Source organism: Knufia obscura (assembly GCF_036327395.1).
Source record: "Knufia obscura strain CCFEE 5817 isolate CBS 148926 chromosome Unknown scaffold_17, whole genome shotgun sequence".
NCBI lineage: Eukaryota > Fungi > Ascomycota > Eurotiomycetes > Chaetothyriales > Trichomeriaceae > Knufia > Knufia obscura.
Window position 1 is genome coordinate 414,474 of NW_027042703.1, and position 17,241 is coordinate 431,714.

General features: G+C 50.8%; 8 protein-coding genes across 8 annotated transcripts; 6 read left to right on the forward strand and 2 right to left on the reverse strand.

The window, feature by feature from the left end:
• Positions 1–323: 323 nt before the first annotated feature.
• SPA2 (component of the polarisome) lies at positions 324–3,034 on the forward strand (the record flags this gene model as incomplete). Its single annotated transcript, XM_064878832.1, has 2 exons — positions 324–2,579; positions 2,624–3,034. The coding sequence occupies 2 exons, from the start codon at positions 324–326 to the stop codon at positions 3,032–3,034; spliced, it is 2,667 nt and encodes an 888-aa protein (XP_064725526.1).
• Positions 3,035–3,954: 920 nt separating this feature from the next.
• On the forward strand, positions 3,955–4,660 carry CSR1_4 (phosphatidylinositol transfer protein csr1; the record flags this gene model as incomplete). The annotated part of the gene is made up of 4 exons (XM_064878833.1): positions 3,955–4,048; positions 4,104–4,273; positions 4,323–4,429; positions 4,474–4,660. The coding sequence occupies 4 exons, from the start codon at positions 3,955–3,957 to the stop codon at positions 4,658–4,660; spliced, it is 558 nt and encodes a 185-aa protein (XP_064725527.1).
• A 1,066-nt stretch (positions 4,661–5,726) lies between these two features.
• Positions 5,727–6,479, reverse strand: VPS28 (Vacuolar protein-sorting-associated protein 28; the record flags this gene model as incomplete). Its single annotated transcript, XM_064878834.1, has 1 exon — positions 5,727–6,479. The coding sequence occupies one exon, from the start codon at positions 6,477–6,479 to the stop codon at positions 5,727–5,729; it is 753 nt and encodes a 250-aa protein (XP_064725528.1).
• A 177-nt stretch (positions 6,480–6,656) lies between these two features.
• NOC2 (Nucleolar Complex 2 protein) lies at positions 6,657–8,741 on the forward strand (the record flags this gene model as incomplete). Its single annotated transcript, XM_064878835.1, has 1 exon — positions 6,657–8,741. The coding sequence occupies one exon, from the start codon at positions 6,657–6,659 to the stop codon at positions 8,739–8,741; it is 2,085 nt and encodes a 694-aa protein (XP_064725529.1).
• A 628-nt stretch (positions 8,742–9,369) lies between these two features.
• Positions 9,370–10,239, forward strand: PMZ80_010447 (uncharacterized protein; the record flags this gene model as incomplete). Its single annotated transcript, XM_064878836.1, has 1 exon — positions 9,370–10,239. The coding sequence occupies one exon, from the start codon at positions 9,370–9,372 to the stop codon at positions 10,237–10,239; it is 870 nt and encodes a 289-aa protein (XP_064725530.1).
• An 819-nt stretch (positions 10,240–11,058) lies between these two features.
• Positions 11,059–12,225, forward strand: PMZ80_010448 (uncharacterized protein; the record flags this gene model as incomplete). The annotated part of the gene is made up of 2 exons (XM_064878837.1): positions 11,059–11,484; positions 11,530–12,225. The coding sequence occupies 2 exons, from the start codon at positions 11,059–11,061 to the stop codon at positions 12,223–12,225; spliced, it is 1,122 nt and encodes a 373-aa protein (XP_064725531.1).
• A 112-nt stretch (positions 12,226–12,337) lies between these two features.
• SKI6 (Exosome non-catalytic core component) lies at positions 12,338–13,114 on the reverse strand (the record flags this gene model as incomplete). The annotated part of the gene is made up of 1 exon (XM_064878838.1): positions 12,338–13,114. The coding sequence occupies one exon, from the start codon at positions 13,112–13,114 to the stop codon at positions 12,338–12,340; it is 777 nt and encodes a 258-aa protein (XP_064725532.1).
• A 366-nt stretch (positions 13,115–13,480) lies between these two features.
• On the forward strand, positions 13,481–16,618 carry PMZ80_010450 (uncharacterized protein; the record flags this gene model as incomplete). Its single annotated transcript, XM_064878839.1, has 1 exon — positions 13,481–16,618. One exon carries the CDS (start codon positions 13,481–13,483, stop codon positions 16,616–16,618), a length of 3,138 nt encoding a protein of 1,045 aa, XP_064725533.1.
• Between the last annotated feature and the right edge of the window lie 623 nt (positions 16,619–17,241).

Genomic DNA, 17,241 nt, shown 5'->3' on the forward strand with positions numbered 1-17,241 from the left:
ATAAGGAGACTGCTCCATAACGCCCAAATGCACAATTCAATGTTCTCAACGTCTTCTGCCAGCCCGTTAGTTCTGCACCTTGAAGGAGGAAGATGTCGGCTCGTACTATAAGCTGCCCTGCGGCTCAACGATGATTTGAGCATTGACCAACATTCTCTGAGGTATCATTGGCAGGCGCCGGGTCAGCTCGACATTGCAAGAAATTCGAAACAACAAGCGTCTTGAGTCTGTGCTGAGTCGCGCTCACACGCTTCAGCTTCGCGACAGTCACCTACGAGTCGCGTCGTTAACCAGTATTCGAGCATATGCGATAAGCCCTCAACATGCAGGCGCATCCTCCGTTACCTCCTCCGCCGACTCGAAGTCAAGATAACTATTCTCCCTCCTCGACCGCTGGTAGTGACTGGTCAGGAATGAACAATTACAATGGCGGACTACGACCAGATCTTCAAGCTCCGGCGCGAGGCGACTCAATGACACCACCGGAAGGTGAATTCGAACCTCGACCGCCTCATCGCTCTCAAACCTTCGCAGCTGGCTCACCGACCGAACACCAACCAAGACGAGGTCCGTCCGAAGATGGGTCGCGAGCATCATCGAGAGCGGCATCGTCGAGGACTAGCGACATATCGTTGAGAGACCCGAGAAGTCAGAGATACCAAAGAGCTGAGTCAGAGTTGCGGCAGCATTATGCTGTGCTAAGAGCATATTTGAAGGGCAATGCATCCCAGCCACCGAGGGCCAACAAAGCAAGAGACAAGCTGTTGAGATTGTCTCCCGTACAGTTTCATGAGCTGAGTACCGACGTGTTTGATGAGCTACAAAGGCGGCAAGCTGCACAACCATTACCTGGAAGACCACCGAGACAAGACAAAGTGCCACCATTCCTACAACCGAGGAAAGATTTCCATGAGAAGCGGAATCAAGCGAGGCAGAAGCTATCTTCCCTACAAACATCACGATTTCGCGACCTCTCGACTGATGTGTTTTGCGAGCTCGAAAGGCGGTTTCCTCATTTCAACCCGGACAATCAAAGAGATAGCATTAGGTCGACCTCAAGAGGACCTTCGAGTAGACCACCAAACGGAATGCCTCCTCCAAATGGATTTGGTCCTCCACCACGGGCGCATACAACACAAGGGTCGATGTCAAGTAACGCAGGGTTTCCTCCGCGAAAAGGATCTGTGGCACCTCTCGAGATCCAGCAGAATGGCGCAAATGAATTTGGTCGACCGATGCCGAAGCAATTTCAGAATAATACAGTCATACCTAACAAGAGCACGATGGTGGAAGACGATGACGAAGATGACACAAGCCCGCCGCCACGATATGATCGCTCTAGTGAAGCGTTTGGGCTGGAGAGTAGTCTGACGAGTCCGAGAAGTAATCGGGATACCTCAGCTACGTCGATGACCGGCGGCAGTCGAAGTGTGCCATCGGAAGACTTACAGCAGAAAGTGGTTGATCTGGAGAGTAAGCTCGAAGCGAAAGAGGCGGAGATCAAACGTTTGTCTACTGCTGCAAGTCTGAAGGATGAGTTGCAAGAGAAGCTAGATCAGGCGGATAAGTTGAACCGAGAGATGAAGGAGGAGATTGAGAAGATGCGGCAGGAACATGCGCAAGAGTCAGGAGGCGGCGAATGGCGTGGCAAGCATGATGAACTGGAACAGCAGCATCGAGGGTTGCAAGAGCAGTATCAGAGGCAGTTACAGACAACTGAAGAGGTCAGCAAACAGTTCAAGGCGCATCTGGCAGATATACGGGCGATGGCGGACGAGAGCAGCGGAAGTATGCAGAGGGAAGAGCAGTTACATTCAGAAGTACAAAGGTTACGCGAAGAGGCGGCAGAGTGGAAGGGAAGATACACGAAAGCAAGGACACAGTTAAAGAGTGTTAGAGTGAGCACCATTGGCCTGAACGTGGGTAGCATCAACGGCGATCAGACATTCTTCGCACCTGATGGGCTGATCAAAGATGTGCACGTTACGGGATTTCAGCTTGCAATCGACGAACTTCTTGGTGGTGCCAGAGCGGGAGAGCCAGCTGCTGTACTGGACCATATTAAGGATCTGGTCATTGCTGTGAGAAGCATTACTGGTGATGTCGAGACAGCTGGTGATGACAAGAGTGAAGAGCTATCTAGGAAATGGCATAAGCTCAAAGCGAAGGTTTCTGCCACAGCCAACAACGTGATTACGGCTACGAAGAATTATGCAGCAGCACAAGGACTTTCGCCTGTCAGTCTTCTGGATGCAGCGGCTTCACATCTCACAGCGGCAGTAATTGATCTGTTGAGGATGGTCAAGGTTAGACCCACGCCTGCAGGTGAGCTGGCTGATGATGAGCCACATATGACGCCTGTCAACAAGAATGGCTACTTCAACGTGGGCGGACATGTACGGCGATCGAGCAATGCGGACAGCATATACAGTGCTCTTAGTGATCCGCCAGAGCCAGATCCACGAACACCAGTTGGGCCGACGCATGATCAGCCCTACACGAATGGCATCGGATATCCGGGGCTAGGTATAAATTCCTCTCAACTCCGGCAAGATGATGTGGAGTTAGAGGAGTTGAAAGTGAGCATTTCCTGACCTTCCTCGACCACCGCTAACAATCCCAGATCTACCTTGGCAATCAAACCGATACCCTCGTCCAGAACATTCAAGCACTTGTTGGTTCTGTCCGCAACGAAGAACAGATGGCCATGATCCGAAATCACGCCGGAGGGATACTAGATACTGTCGATATCATTCTCGGCACTGTCGAGGGAGGAATGGAAACACCAAGCACCTTTCAGACCATGTTCACAAACAAGACACTTTCAGCATTCGAGGCGTTGATTAAGAGCAAAGAGCAACTTGAGCGGACGGCGCATGAAAGCATGGAACACGATGGGAAGCCTTCAGCGAAGGAGTTCGCACAGAGTCTGCCGCCACTGGCATTTCAAATCGCTAGGGAAGCGAAGGAATTGACTAGTCGTGTGGAGGGCGTGTTGATTAACGGCCAGGCAGACGCAGAAGACTTTAGTTAGCGGCGGGTTGTTGAGGATCCTGTTATGATTAGCGTAGCATGTTTTGATGTTGTTGTTGGATTTGGGCATCGCAAAGACAGTATGAGTAGAGGGGCGGGTAGCCTCGGGCAGGCCTAGAAGGTGCATATGAAGTAGCGATTACGCCCAACAATGTCGAGGTAGATCGGAGCATAAATGATCGAATAAAGCTCTGACATGCTCTTCAAGCTTCGGTTACGCCTGTTGAATGTCCTTGAGGACTCCATGCCGTGTATGGGAGGTAGGCCATAGTCAGGGGCACGGGGTAGCACTTCAACGAATCTGATTGGTCAACCAGATCAAGTCTTGGCGATCAAAGTATCGAAGCTACGAAAGCTCTTCAAATGCTCACCGCTGCCCTTCCATCACCCTGTCGCATCACCACAGTCGCCTTCGCACCCATCATTGTACCATCAATTTCGACCTCTCATTCGAATCTGTCTGATTATAATCGAGCATTCACTTCCTGTATAAAAGATTTCACGAAAAGTACTTGATTTGCCCCTGGCCGTTCTACACTTCATTTGAGCAGGTATGTCTAGTTCTGGGCTCATCTTCATCTCAGTTTCGAGTCGTAACTTCTCCTTCATCAAAGATCTGAAGGGATAACCTTGGCTCGTTATGCGGCTCTCAACTCACGATTGACCTTCTATCGCTGCTTCCAATAACTGACACTTCACTCCTTCTTCACAGATAAACCAAAGGTGCAAACGCGCATCATCTCGGCAACCGTAGCCGGACCCCTCAGCAACTTTCTCGAACTTGCATCAAGGATTCCCGCAAACATGCCCCTCCGAGTCTCAAACACTTGGACTCTATTGAGATCTTTCCAGACCCCGCCATCCTTGTACAATAGATCATTTCAACCTACTACTCGATTGTTTTCTGTATCAGCATCCAATATGGTTCGGGCATGGTTTGAGGTTGAATACACTGATGCAGCTTTGGATCAAGCTCGCAGAAAGGCACAGCAGAGTGGTGGAGATGTACCGCCTCGTGAGTCTTCCTATCGCCGACACAAAGTTGCGAACAGCCTGCTGACTTCTTCCAGCAAAGAGGGAGCGAATCAACTTCACACTCTACGACGATGTAGTTCCCAAGACAGCTGAGAACTTCCGAGCTCTATGTACAGGAGAGAAGGGGTTTGGCTACAAGGGCAGCAAGTTCCACAGAATCATTCCTCAGTTCATGCTTCAGGGCGGTGACTTCACCCGTGGTAACGTAAGGAAGAGCTAGCAAGAGCTGAAAGACAGGAGCTGACAGGTTGCAGGGCACTGGTGGGAAGTCAATCTATGGCGAGAAGTTCGCAGATGAGAACTTCCAGAAGAAGCACACTCGACCGGGTCTACTCTCAATGGCCAACGCAGGCCCAAACACGTGAGTTCGCAAGACTGCGCTCGGACAAGTACTGACTGCTCTAGTAACGGTTCGCAATTCTTCATTACCACTGTCGTCACATCATGGCTAGATGGCAAGCACGTTGTATTCGGCGAGGTCGCGGATGCCGATTCGATGAAGACTGTACAAGCACTTGAGGGAACTGGTTCTGGGTCGGGTCAAGTCAAATATGAGTTCAAGCCAACTATTGTCGACTGCGGTGCCGATTAGATACCGGGAAACAAAGCATTGGGAAAGCTACGCAGGATATCGATCGAGCAACAAAACAGAAGCAAGAGCTGACAGTATAAGAGCATGATACAGGAAAGGAGAATGCTGAGCGAGCATGTATGAGGATTGAAGACCAAATTCACACCTTTCACACTTGTACAACTTTTGCTGATCTCGGGATATCCGGTCATGCGGGGCTGGCTATCTCGAAATTCAGGCGCATTAACTTTCCGCAGCTACCCCATCTTCACCCCACCTTCGTACTGCTGATATCGATTTTAGCTCATTATGTTCCGACTGCCTTGGGCATCAATGCCTTGCATATGCAGGAGACAGGTACAAGCTCATTGAAGCTTACTAGCTGCAGATGGGCTCGAGAAGGAGCATGGCATGCGTGACTGGAGAGACCGAGCTGTCTATTGGTACCAGGAATTTGCTTATGCTGATTGACCAGCAGATGACTCTTGTGTCTCCGTCAAGTTCAGGACGATAACTGGGCTCAAAAATAGTTGGCTTCGATACATCTGATTTCTCATCCGAACTGCTCCAACAAGAATCGCTCCCCATCCAACAAGAAGCCTCCGGTCCCAACAATACCTCCCAGCGTGGATGACCGGAACATCAGAAGCGCTCGAGCGTTTTGTGGAAAGTAGGGCCCCACTGGTCCTTCGCTCAGAACCGACTTGGCCTAGGAAACTACGAGTTTCACTTCAAAAGAACTCTTTCACCTCCGAGCAATCACGCCGACGGCCGGTCGACGACAATCACCGGCCAAGCTGCTAACCCGTCAATGGACAAAATTGTTTCTGGAGGTTGCGTGGCCAGGAACGATATGCCTCAGTCTCGGTTCATGCAATCGAATGAGAATTGGCGTCTTGTGGCCGACACGTCTTTCGGGCCGCTGCATGCTTGACAGCAGTGACAATCAGCTAGAAGAATGATTATGCGCTACTTTCGCACTCAACGCCAGTCAGGGGTATCCGACCCCAGGCCTGAAGCGCTCTGCTCGCATCATCCGTATTGCTTTTACTGCCTTCCCTGGACACCACATATCCTTTGCTTCCGCTCAACTGATGATCCCCTTGAACCCATTATACGCCTGCTCCATATCAAACGCCAGGTCACCCGCCTGCTCTTCACTCAACTCCTCCGTCGTCCTCATCTGATTCAGCGTGATCAACCATTGTATTATCTTCCCTCTATGCTCAAAATCCTTGTCTGTAACCTTGTTCACCGATTGAATCACATCGCTCAGTATTGGATGTAATATACTCTTGCTCACATAATTCAGCTTCAGCGCATCCAAAAAAGTAATGAAGTTCTCCGTAGCCGCGAGGATAAGACTGCCACTCGGCCCAGCAGCAACAGGAGCAACCTGACCAGCCTGGCCCGCCGTCCCCCGCTGCGGCGCATACATCTCCGTCCGCGGCATGCCCGCACGTAACGTCTCCGCCGCCCGCGGACAAGTAACATCCCATTCTCGCATGAAGCTGTCTAGATCTCCGAACTCGCGCTCGACGTTTTTATCAGAGAGGATGTGCTGGTACTGCTTTATCATCTTGCTGCACATCTCGGTGTATTCGTTTTCGGGGAGGGCATCTTTTTGGTAGGCCTTTTCGAGGCCATCGAGGGTGCGGATTATACTGTAGATTTCGGCGAGGTCGTCGAGGAGGTCGCGTTCGGTGGTGGAGTCGGCTAGTTTTACTTCTTCGTCGAGGTTGATGGTGGTGGCTAAGTTGTGCGGGATGTAGCTGTGGGGGACGGGGGCGTAGGAGGGTTGAGATTGTTGGGAGTGGGCGTGGTATTGGGGTGTGTACATTGTTGCATTGTGCGAGATGAGGAGGGAGTAGGTGTCGGAGGTGTTTCGGGGGAGGGGTCGTTGAATGCGCCGGGAGAATTTCGGTAGATTTCTCCAGAAATTTTGGCAAGCGCAACAACTTCTGCGGCTGTCAACTCTCTTCAACACAAACGCTCTGCCCGTGCACTGATCGCAAAGATGGGAAAACAAGCGAAAGCGACGAAGAAGTTCGAGAAGAACCGACTCAAAGACACGATTGACAACAGAAAGAGTTTTGCGAAGATCAAGCAGCGACATCAGAAGACTGACAAGAGAAGGTCGCGGAATGAGAAGAATGCAGCGAAGGATGAGTCTGAGGAGGAAGACGAGGAGGTCGACGACAGGGAAGATGTGAATCAGGATGACTTCTTTCAGGAAGCGCTTCCGCTGCCCACCACGAAGCAGGACAAGGCGCAGCCGAATGGCAAGAGAAAGCACGATGAATTAGATGAGGTCGAGGTCGATGGTGTCGATGACGAAGACGATGAACTTGACATGGCCGCGCTGGCACAGAAAGATCCAGAGTTTCACAAGTATCTGCAGGAAAATGACCCAGAACTGCTCGATTTCAACGAGGATGACGATCTGGAGGAACTCGAGGTCAGTGAGGATGAGAGACCAAACAAGAAGCGGAAGACTGCAAAGGACCCGTTCGAAACAAATGTCAGCGTTGAGATGGTCAGGAAGTGGAAGCAGGCAATGCAGGAGCAGCACTCGATCAGATCATTACGAGAGACTGTTCTGGCTTTCAGATCTGCTGTGCATATGGATGAGGAGAGCAAGGATTTCAAGTATACCATTCCTTCAAGTGATGTCTATCATGAGATCTTGGTTACAGCACTGAAGGAAGCGCCAAAGGTGCTGGCGCACCATTTGCCGGTCAAAGAAGGCAAGGGTGGAAGGATCACGGTGCCGACCAACAGCTCACAGTTCAAGAAACTCTCGCCGCTAATCCGGACGTTCTCGACATCAATCAACCACTTCCTACCCAACTTGACCGAGCCAGCAACAATCCGCATGACCTTGCAATCTTTCGAGCCTCTTCTACCATATCTTTTGCAGTTCAGAAAGTTCCTCAAGCAGATCATCAAATCAGTGGCCTCGATCTGGTCAGATAACACAACTGATGAAGCAACGAGAATTACCGCCTTCCTCATCCTTCGAAGACTCCTTACAATTGGCGATGCAGGAATCAAAGAGGCTGTCCTGAAAGCCAGTTACGAACAGCTTGTCAAATCTGCCAGGAACACTTCCACACATACTATCGCCGGCATCAACCTCATGAAGAACTCTGCCGCGGAGTTGTGGGGTATAGATCAGAAGGTCAGCTATACTACAGCATTCGGCTTCATCAGGCAAGCGGCTATGCATCTAAGGACAAACATCACAAAGCCGACGAAAGAATCCTACAAGACAATCTACAACTGGCAATTCGTGCACAGTCTGGACTTCTGGTCGAGAGTGCTATCTATGCACTGCAATAGTCTGCTCGAGGCAGAAAAGGGAAAGCAATCAGAGCTCAGACCATTGATCTACCCAGTCGTGCAAATCACATTGGGCGTGATGAGACTCATCCCAACAAGTACTTACTTCCCCCTCCGATTCCAGCTGATCAGATCCCTCCTTCGAATCAGCCAGTCGACAGGAACATACATACCCCTCGCAGCAGCGATGCTCGAAGTCCTCAACAGCACGGAAATGAAGAAACCAGCAAAGAACGCAGCGGCGAACCTCAAGCCCCTCGACTTCGAGACGAACATTCGCGCGCCGAGCAGTTACCTCAAGACTCGTGTCTACCAGGATGGCCTAGGCGAGCAAATCGTTGAGCTCTTTTCCGAGTTCTTCGTGTTGTGGTGCAAGAACATCGCATATCCAGAGCTACAAGTGCCGGTCACGGTCATGTTGAAGAGATGGCTGAAGAGCGCCAGTAAGGCCAGTACAGGTAACAAGAACGGCAAGCTGAATCAGAGTTTATTGTTACTTGTGCAGAAGAGCGAGGCGAATAGTAAGTGGATTGTTGAGCGGAGGAATAAGGTCACGTTTACGCCGAGGGATCGTGCTGAGGTTGAGAATTTCTTGAAGGATGTCAAGTGGGAGGATACGCCGATGGGTGCGTTCGTGATGGGGCAGAGGGGGTTGAGGGAGAGTAGGTTGAGGGTTGTTACGCAGGGGAGGGAGGAGGAGGAGAAGAGGAGGAGGAGTAAGAAGGAGGAGGACGACGACGAGGAGATTGAGGTTGTTTGATGAAACGTGAGGTGAATGTCGATGAGGCTGGCATGGATGCTAGCCTTCGCATGAGCTTCCAGGTTCGTTGGGGCGTATCTGAGCAAAGTTTTGGACCGAGAGCTATTGTGGCGCCGTACAGCATCTGGACCAAATCAACCAGAGGTGGGTCAGTAACGCGAATGTTGTCTTCCCAAGTCATTGCATGGCGACCAGAGCATGCCAGGTTCAATCGAGATGACTCAGCACCTTCCAGGCTTTTTCGAGATGACTCAGCACTTATTCTAGCCCTCCTCGTTACTTTCTGCATCGCAGTATTCGAGAACCTTGCGACGACACGACTCCGCGTATCGATCTCCACACACGCGACCTCGCCAGACTTTCTCCAGTTCTAAAAACAGCTGGAGCTATGCCTCAAATGGCTAGCCATGAGATAGGGGTTCACTTCTCGAACGGCCCGCAACAGGGGTCATGGTACGAGCAAGGCGTAAGGCCTCCAGTCTACCAGAGGTCTAATTGAGACAGGTAATGCATTTTCATGTAAATACAACACGAAACGAATGCTTCCAGAAAATCATTCCCATTCGACTCCTTCGAACACTCGTCTCTGCTCATTCCACAGTACACGACACCCACCAAAACCGAAGTTATGGCAACCGCAGAAGACTACGAGCGTCTCGGCGCCTGGGCAGTAATCCTGAATCCCGACCTGAATATCGACAGACGACAATGCACCCGCCAAGTCCCCATGCAGGTCCTCTCCCTCGGCGCACCACGGACAGCGACACTGAGCATGAAGGAAGCTTACGAAACCCTCGGGCTGCCCTGCTACCACTACGCCAGTATCTTTGCGAACTGTCGGGACGCCGACATGTGGAATGACGCCTTAGACGCCAAATTCAAGCCAGGAAGCGGGAAGCAATTCGGCAAGAAGGAATTCGACCAGTTACTCGGTCATTGTGCTGCTGTGACGGATGTGCCGTCTGTTATCTTCTTGAGGGAACTGCTTGAAGCGTATCCGGATGTCAAGGTGGTCCTTGTTGATCGGGAGCAGGAGAAGTGGCTGACTAGCATGAGGACGTTGATTGGGGGGATATTGAGTCCGGTGAATCAGTATGTGGTTAAGAATGTGGATTCTAAGAGGACTGGGCGGATTCTGCACCTGGCGGATAAGTGGATTAGTTGTTGGTTTGGGATTGAGGGGAAGTTGACGGTTGATAAGGTGCTTGAGAGGGCGCCGGAATTATATAAGACGCATTACGAGAGTATTAGAGCGGCTGTACCGAGGGAGAGGTTGCTGGAGTATAAGTTGGGGAGTGGGTGGGAGCCGTTGTGTGAGTTTTTGGGCAAGGATGTGCCGGGTGTGGCGTTTCCTCATCGGAATGATGCGGAGACGCTGGATAGGGCGTTTGGCCAGTTGGTTAAGACTGGTTTGAAGAGTGCTGGGAAAGGTTTGGGGATGGCGGGTGTTGTTGTGGCTGTGGTCGGGGTTCTGTGGCAGGTGTATGGGAGAGGGTGAGATGAGTTGATATCTCGCATAGCATTCTGACAGTGTCGAGTCACTGTCCCCCAGATTGATGTCGCCTGCCGTGATGGGGATGTGCTGGGGTGACCGCTCGACTTCGGGGTGGCAGTCACGGACCTAGCTCCTGCCCTCACCACTTTCAGAAACCAGCCGCATCTTCGTTTCGGGTTTCACTCTCGGCATGACCCCATCTACTCTTTGTTGCGTTCAGCAGCGTGCTGATCTTGAGTGATCGCCCTGCCGACGTATGCTGGACAGAGAGTGCTCGACGATGGATGTCGTTCCCACTAGCAAAGCAATTAACAATTTCTCTCATCTTCGTCAGCACAAATAGACTGTCCGAAAGCTCAGGAGATTATTAACCACTTCTTGCTGATGTCCATCGCTTGGTCCAGCTCGGTAACAGCAGCCTTTGATGGTGCATGTCTAGGGGTTAGTAGTGGGCCGTCAGTGGTGACACTATCTTCTGGAACCAGCCGATGAGGTATCAGCGGCTGATGAGTCCAGAACCTATTCTCAAGAAATACAGGTGAAGGGCAACGCAGCGTTGGACGACGGCAGGGTCACGAAGGCATTGACTGATACAATCACCTGTTTTTCAAAGGACCATATTGGTGGCATGTCCCGGCCAGCATCGCCTGGCACCGATAACGACGTGCTCCGCCATGCTTTGAATTGTTTCAGCTGACAAGTGACAAAGCAGTTTCGACGTACTCAAACAAGCAACCTGATTGAAAAGCAAGCTGACGAAATGTTTCTACCTTCGAAGCACACTCAACGATCAAGCACTCACATCTTTTCGCCGACTTGACCATGGCCGAGCCTACTCGAGCAGCAGTATACGCACAAGCACGACGAGATAATGAGAATGAGGCAAGGGAATTGCTCCTCAGTCGGCTTGGCGAGAAGCACATCTACATTGACGCGATGATAGAAACGCGTGGTGATCTAAACTTCACCACGAAAGTTCTGGTTACAACATTACTGTACTTCGACCCTTGTGCACAAATTCCAGCACCGTTCGATCGCAAAACGTACTCATCCACTTCAGCCGAATACAATCAGCTTCGACGTACGAATGAGCGAGAAGTGTGTGGCATTTTGAGAAAGAGAATAGCTGAACATATTCTGGAACAAGACTTTATGCAGCTGAGCCATTTCAATCCCACCACGAAGATCATTATTGCCAGTGCGAGATATATGGACGACTTTGAGGGGCATGTTCTGAAGCAAGAGGCAGTAAGTTTGGTGACCGCATTGTGGAATTTGTACTGAACTTCTGAGGACTCTGATATCCAGATGGACCTTTCACCGACGAATCTCTCCTCGACCGCTGTCGAACCATCATCGATTGACACCTCAGATTTGCCAGACTTCCCCTCCGTCACTCGACAAACCACAATACCAGATTCTGATGACGAGGATATCCCATGTTTGCTGCCACCTCCACCGAGGAGCAGCTTCCCACAAATTGAGACCGACGGCACTGTCGATAGGGCTGCCACCAGATCCTCGAAGAGACTCTCAATTGCCGGTACGGATGCCATCCAACACATCAAAAGCGAGTATAACCTTAGACCTCCACCTCTCAAATCAATGACTGCTAAGAAGCGTTCAAAGTCGCCACCGAGAAATGCCGACACAACTCGGCCATGGGAAGAGACTGAACCTCGAATACCGTGGGACATGCAGCCTATCCAGCGTCATCCTGTCGAACAGATCGAACAACTCGAGCAGGTTGCAAAACGCCTTCTTGCTAAAGCCAAGGACATGATAGAACCTGGTGAGGAGACCACAAGAAGAGGATATGCTGTCAGATCGGCAGACATTTCGGACGAACAGCTGCGTGATATTGAATGGATATCGGACCTGATGATTGATGCTCTTACTGTCATTGAAGATAAGGGGGAGAAGATGAAGAAGATGAAGAAGTGGGCTGCTGAGCAGGCAAAGTGGGCCGAGGAGTATGAACTGCAGTAGTGCTTGTTGCTCATTACTGACTCACTTCAAGCCGAGTTCCTGCATGTGCTGGAGCCGTCGAAAGTGAGCTCGAATCACCTCACAAAAGTAGCCACCTTCTCTCTTGCACTGATCATCTCCTCGCCTGCATCACCCCCCTACCATGTTTCCTAACCACTTCTTCCAGTGTCGTCCTCACCTGCGCACACCCATCCAGACCAATCCTCAGCATAATTTCCAGCGGACTATTCACCTCACTCATCTGCACTCTCGTCTCCATCAACAGCACTGATATCTGATCTTCACTTCCCGTCCCTCCTCTCACAGTAGCCAGATTCATGAAGGGTAACTCCACTTCCTCCGCATTGTTCAAATCGAGTATTGGTTCCGGTCGGCTGAGTGTGTTGTCGGTCGGTATAATCGTCCCAGATGTAATCGCCGCAAGAATACTCGGCATAGGCACACCAGCGTCAACAAGCGCTATACTCGCCGCATTGAGACAAGTAGACAGTAGCCCCCCATCAAGACTTAACACAGTCAAGCTGATCAAAATACTCGACCTCGGATACAAATGCGTAAACAAATGCGACTGGAACGCCTGCGATATCGTAGTCTGCAACTCCTGCACCCGTTTATCCGTCCTCCCCACCCTCCGTCGATCCAGCTGTGCGAACGGCGCAACGTTGATTTCTGTCTCGACGATTGCGTTGCTCCTGTCGCCTTGGCCTCGTCCTTCGCGGGGACCGGTGATCGTGCAGACTACGCTGGTGTTTCCGAGTGTTACGAGGGAGCTGCCGTCTGCGGTGGGTTGGGTGCTGATGCTGGCGGAGAGTTTGCGGAGTTCGTTCCAGCGGCGGCCATCTTGGCGGAGGAGGGTGGTGCTGTAGGTTGAGGTTGTGTCGAGGGGCATGTTGGGAGGTTGAAGAGGAGGACCTGGTGGTGGTGGTCGTGTGGTTCTGTTGTCTCTGATGAGGTGGTAGCTCGTCGGTTGCGGTATGTTTAATTTGTCGCTGTGCGCTTTGGGATTGAGTGAAAGACTCTTTCTCAGAACAGTGGAAATGCTGGATCAAATTTGAAGCACTGGCTGGCACTTCGGGCTTTGCGCGACACTGTTTGTATCTCTTGCATGCTACTGCGAAAAATGAATAACTTCGTGAAATCACGCGTCGCACTTTACGCGTCGACGTCACCGCCCCGCGTCTGGCTTACAAAATACCTAGGTAGAGACAAGGATCCCTCTTCCTCTCAGTCCATCAGCAACTTGGCCTACCTCTCCATGTCGTCTAGCTACGATTCAGACGATTTGGACGCCCGAACAACGAAGCGAAACACGAAAACACACACCCGTTCCTCGTCCTCGGTCTCCTTCAGCGACGCAGCCGATCTCTCACCCTACGGCGACAATGAGCCACCACGAAAGCGACGGAAGGGTAAGATCCCCGAACATGCTACCAAGGTAGTGTGGTCCGACAGTGAAGGCGAAGATGCCGGTGCAGCAGCCTACAAGAAGTTCAAGGCATTGAAGCCGAATTCACGAAAGCAAGCTATGAGAAGTACGCGCAAGGCAAAGGCCATCGAAGCTGAGAACAATCCACCACCGAAGAAGGGCAAAGATGAGGGACATACTGGAGTTGGAAGACAAGCGGCGAAGAAGAAGAGGGAGTCTCGCATCGCTGCGTACGATAGTGGAGTACCAAGCGACGAGGAAGGAATGGATCACACGATGCCCGACTACGTTCAGGATAGGAGGAATCGCTTCAACGAGAGGAGTGAGAAGTTGAAAGAGGCTGGTCTGGCATTGCCGCCGAGCTATGGTGATATTTACTTCTCCGACAACGAACGGATTCGAAGCCTCAAAGAACGACCAGATCTTCCAAAGATTACACCTCCTGCGCCGTACAAGGACATTGAGCTACCATATTCGCTTGGCATCATACCTGCCTCCATAGCACAGTACCTTCGAGACTACCAAGTCAAAGGTGCCGCCTTCCTGCATGAGTTGTTTGTGTATCAGAAAGGTGGCATTCTCGGTGATGATATGGGCTTGGGGAAAACCATACAAGTCATTGCATTCTTGACAGCAATGTATGGCAAGACTGGTGACGAAAGAGATGCGAAAAGAATGAGAAAGATGCGTAGAGCGCAGAAACCGTACTTCAAGACCTTGATCATATGTCCTGGCTCACTCATGGCAAATTGGCAGGATGAGTTGGATAGGTGGGGATGGTGGCATTCTGAGCTGTTCCATGGTTCTGGGAAGAGAGACGAGGTGCTTGAATTGGCTAAGGGTGGGTACCTTGAGATCATGATCACAACCTACACGACTTACCGGCTGCGCAAGAGTCAGATTAATACCGTTTGTTGGGATTGTGTTATTGCAGATGAGTGTCATACTATCAAAGAGAGGAAGAGTGAGGTCACCAAAGCTATGAATGAAGTCAACTCACTCTGTCGGATTGGTCTGACCGGTACGGCAATTCAGAACAAGTACGAGGAGCTATGGACAATCCTGAACTGGGCAAGCCCTGGTACGTTCGGACCCATTTCAACGTGGAAACAGTCCGTATGCAATCCGCTCAAAGACGGACAAAGTCACAATGCAACCATACATGAACTCGCCAAAGCGAGATTCGTCGCGAAACAGCTTGTCAACAATCTCCTCCCACAATTCTTCTTGAGAAGAATGAAGTCCTTGATCAAGGACCAATTACCAAAGAAAACAGATCGAGTCGTCTTCTGTCCTTTCACAGCCACTCAAGCGCAAGCCTACCAGAACTTCCTGGACAGCGACTATGTCGAGAAGATCAAGAACAGCAGTGAGATGTGCGATTGTGACAGTGGAAAGAAAGCCGGGTGGTGCTGTCACATGTATCTCGAGAACGGCGATAGATGGAACCGCTGGGTCCTGCCATGTCTGGTATATCTTCAGCGCCTATGCAACCATCTAGCACTTCTCACACCAGGTAGCAGCGACATGGACAAGCAGGCGAGGGAAGTCGAGCTTCTCACTGCGGCCATGCCAGATCAATGGCAGGAGCTAGTTCGTCAGAAGGACAGCATGATCAACTACTCGAATCCAGAGTTCTGTGGTAAATGGAGAGTCCTCAAGAAGTTGCTTAAGTTCTGGGATGAACAGGGCGGGAACAAGGTACTCGTCTTCAGCCATTCTGTGAGGTTGTTGAAGATGTTGCAGGCTCTTTTTCTGCATACTGACTTCAATGTTAAGTACCTTGATGGAAGTATGAGTTATGACGATCGGTATGCGGCGGTCAACGACTTTAATACTGGTCCTACTCAGTTTGTGTTTCTCATCAGCACCAAGGCGGGTGGTGTTGGGCTGAATATCACGTCTGCCAACAAGGTCGTCATTGTTGATCCTAATTGGAATCCAAGTCATGATCTGCAGGCTCAGGATCGCGCGTACAGGATTGGTCAGCTGAGAGATGTTGAGGTGTTTCGGCTGGTCAGTCAAGGGACACTCGAGGAGATTGTGTATGCACGACAGATCTACAAGCAACAGATGAGCAATATCGGATTGAGTGCGACCGATGAACGAAGGTATTTCACTGGAGTGATGGGGAAGAAAGATCAGAAGGGAGAGATCTTCGGCTTGCGGAATATGTTCGCCTACCAGGGTGAGAACGTGGTGTTAAGGGATATTGTGCACAAGACGAATGTTGCGGAGGCGAAGGCGGATCTGCATATTGCCAACCTTGAAACGGAGGAACAAGAGTATGTCAGTGATGGTGAGGACGGGGAGCATTCGAATAGTCAAGTGAAAGAGGAAGACGATGAGGGCTTGAGTCAACTGGCGCAGGAGATTATTGGCGAACCAGGGAAGAAGGGAAAGAATGTGGCGTTTGCCAGTTCGGCGAAGAAGCATGATCCGGTACAGGCCATTCTTGCGTCTGCTGGTGTCAGCTACACGCATGAGAACAGTGAAGTTGTTGGGACATCGAGGGTTGAGGCTGCATTATCGAAAAGAGCGGCAGAAGCATCGAATTCGCAGCTGGAAAGTAGGGTGTTCACAAAGGACAGCCAGTCACAGCTCAACGAGTATCTAGACGAAGAAGGAGGGCTCAAATACCGCTATCGACCGCCTGAGGATGTGATGAGACGACAATTTGGGGCAATGGCGAAGTGGGCTGGGTTTGAAGATGTGGTTGAGTTTGCGTTGATTGTTGAGAGTTGGACGCAGGCGGAGAGGAGGGATTTTCTGGATAAGTGGTATTGGTATAGGAGGGAGTGTATGATCAGTGGTGTTAAGGAGTATGTGAGCAGGGGTGGGGAGGATGTTTATGTGAAGAGGGAGAAGGAGGAGGAAGCTAGGGTCAAGGTTGAGCCTGATGATGGTGTGGTGAAGATCGAGCCAAAGGTTGAGGTTGTTGACTCGGACGAGGATGATGAGCTATGAATACACGACTGGCGTGATATCGACAAGGACAGGTAGAAAGCGAGAAGCATGAACACAAGAGGACTGAGACAAAGTCTCAGCTGGCTCGGCTCGTTACCAATAACGCCCAAAGGAACAGATTCGTCTTGATACAAATATGTCCAGCACTGACACCTCAACTCAGCGGAATTGAATGCGGATCATCTGTCATCGACTTTGCTTTTACTTCTCCTTCCGACCGGCTTGTCCTCGCTATCAGTCTTATTGCCGTTGAGAACATCTCTCGATGGATAGCATTTGGCTGCATGATATTTGCTTGGTCGCTGATGACAACTTCGCAACCTGTCCGAAGTGGTAGCTTCATTGGCTTCAAGTTCAGACGACAGAATCACGGTTGCCATGACCGAGCAACCTCGTCTCCCAGAATAGCCGCATAAAGCCTCGCCTTCACATGAAGTCCACATCTTCTCGACGCATTTCCGCGTTGCAAGACCTACACAGCCTCATCTCAAAATGTATAAGGTAAGTCGTTGGGCCACTGTGAGTCCGATCTCCTGTCTCCTGCGCTTTCTTTGCAAACACTCGGCACGGTCATCAATTTACAGTCACGCGTCGTATCAAGAAAATGAATGCCAGAACATCCC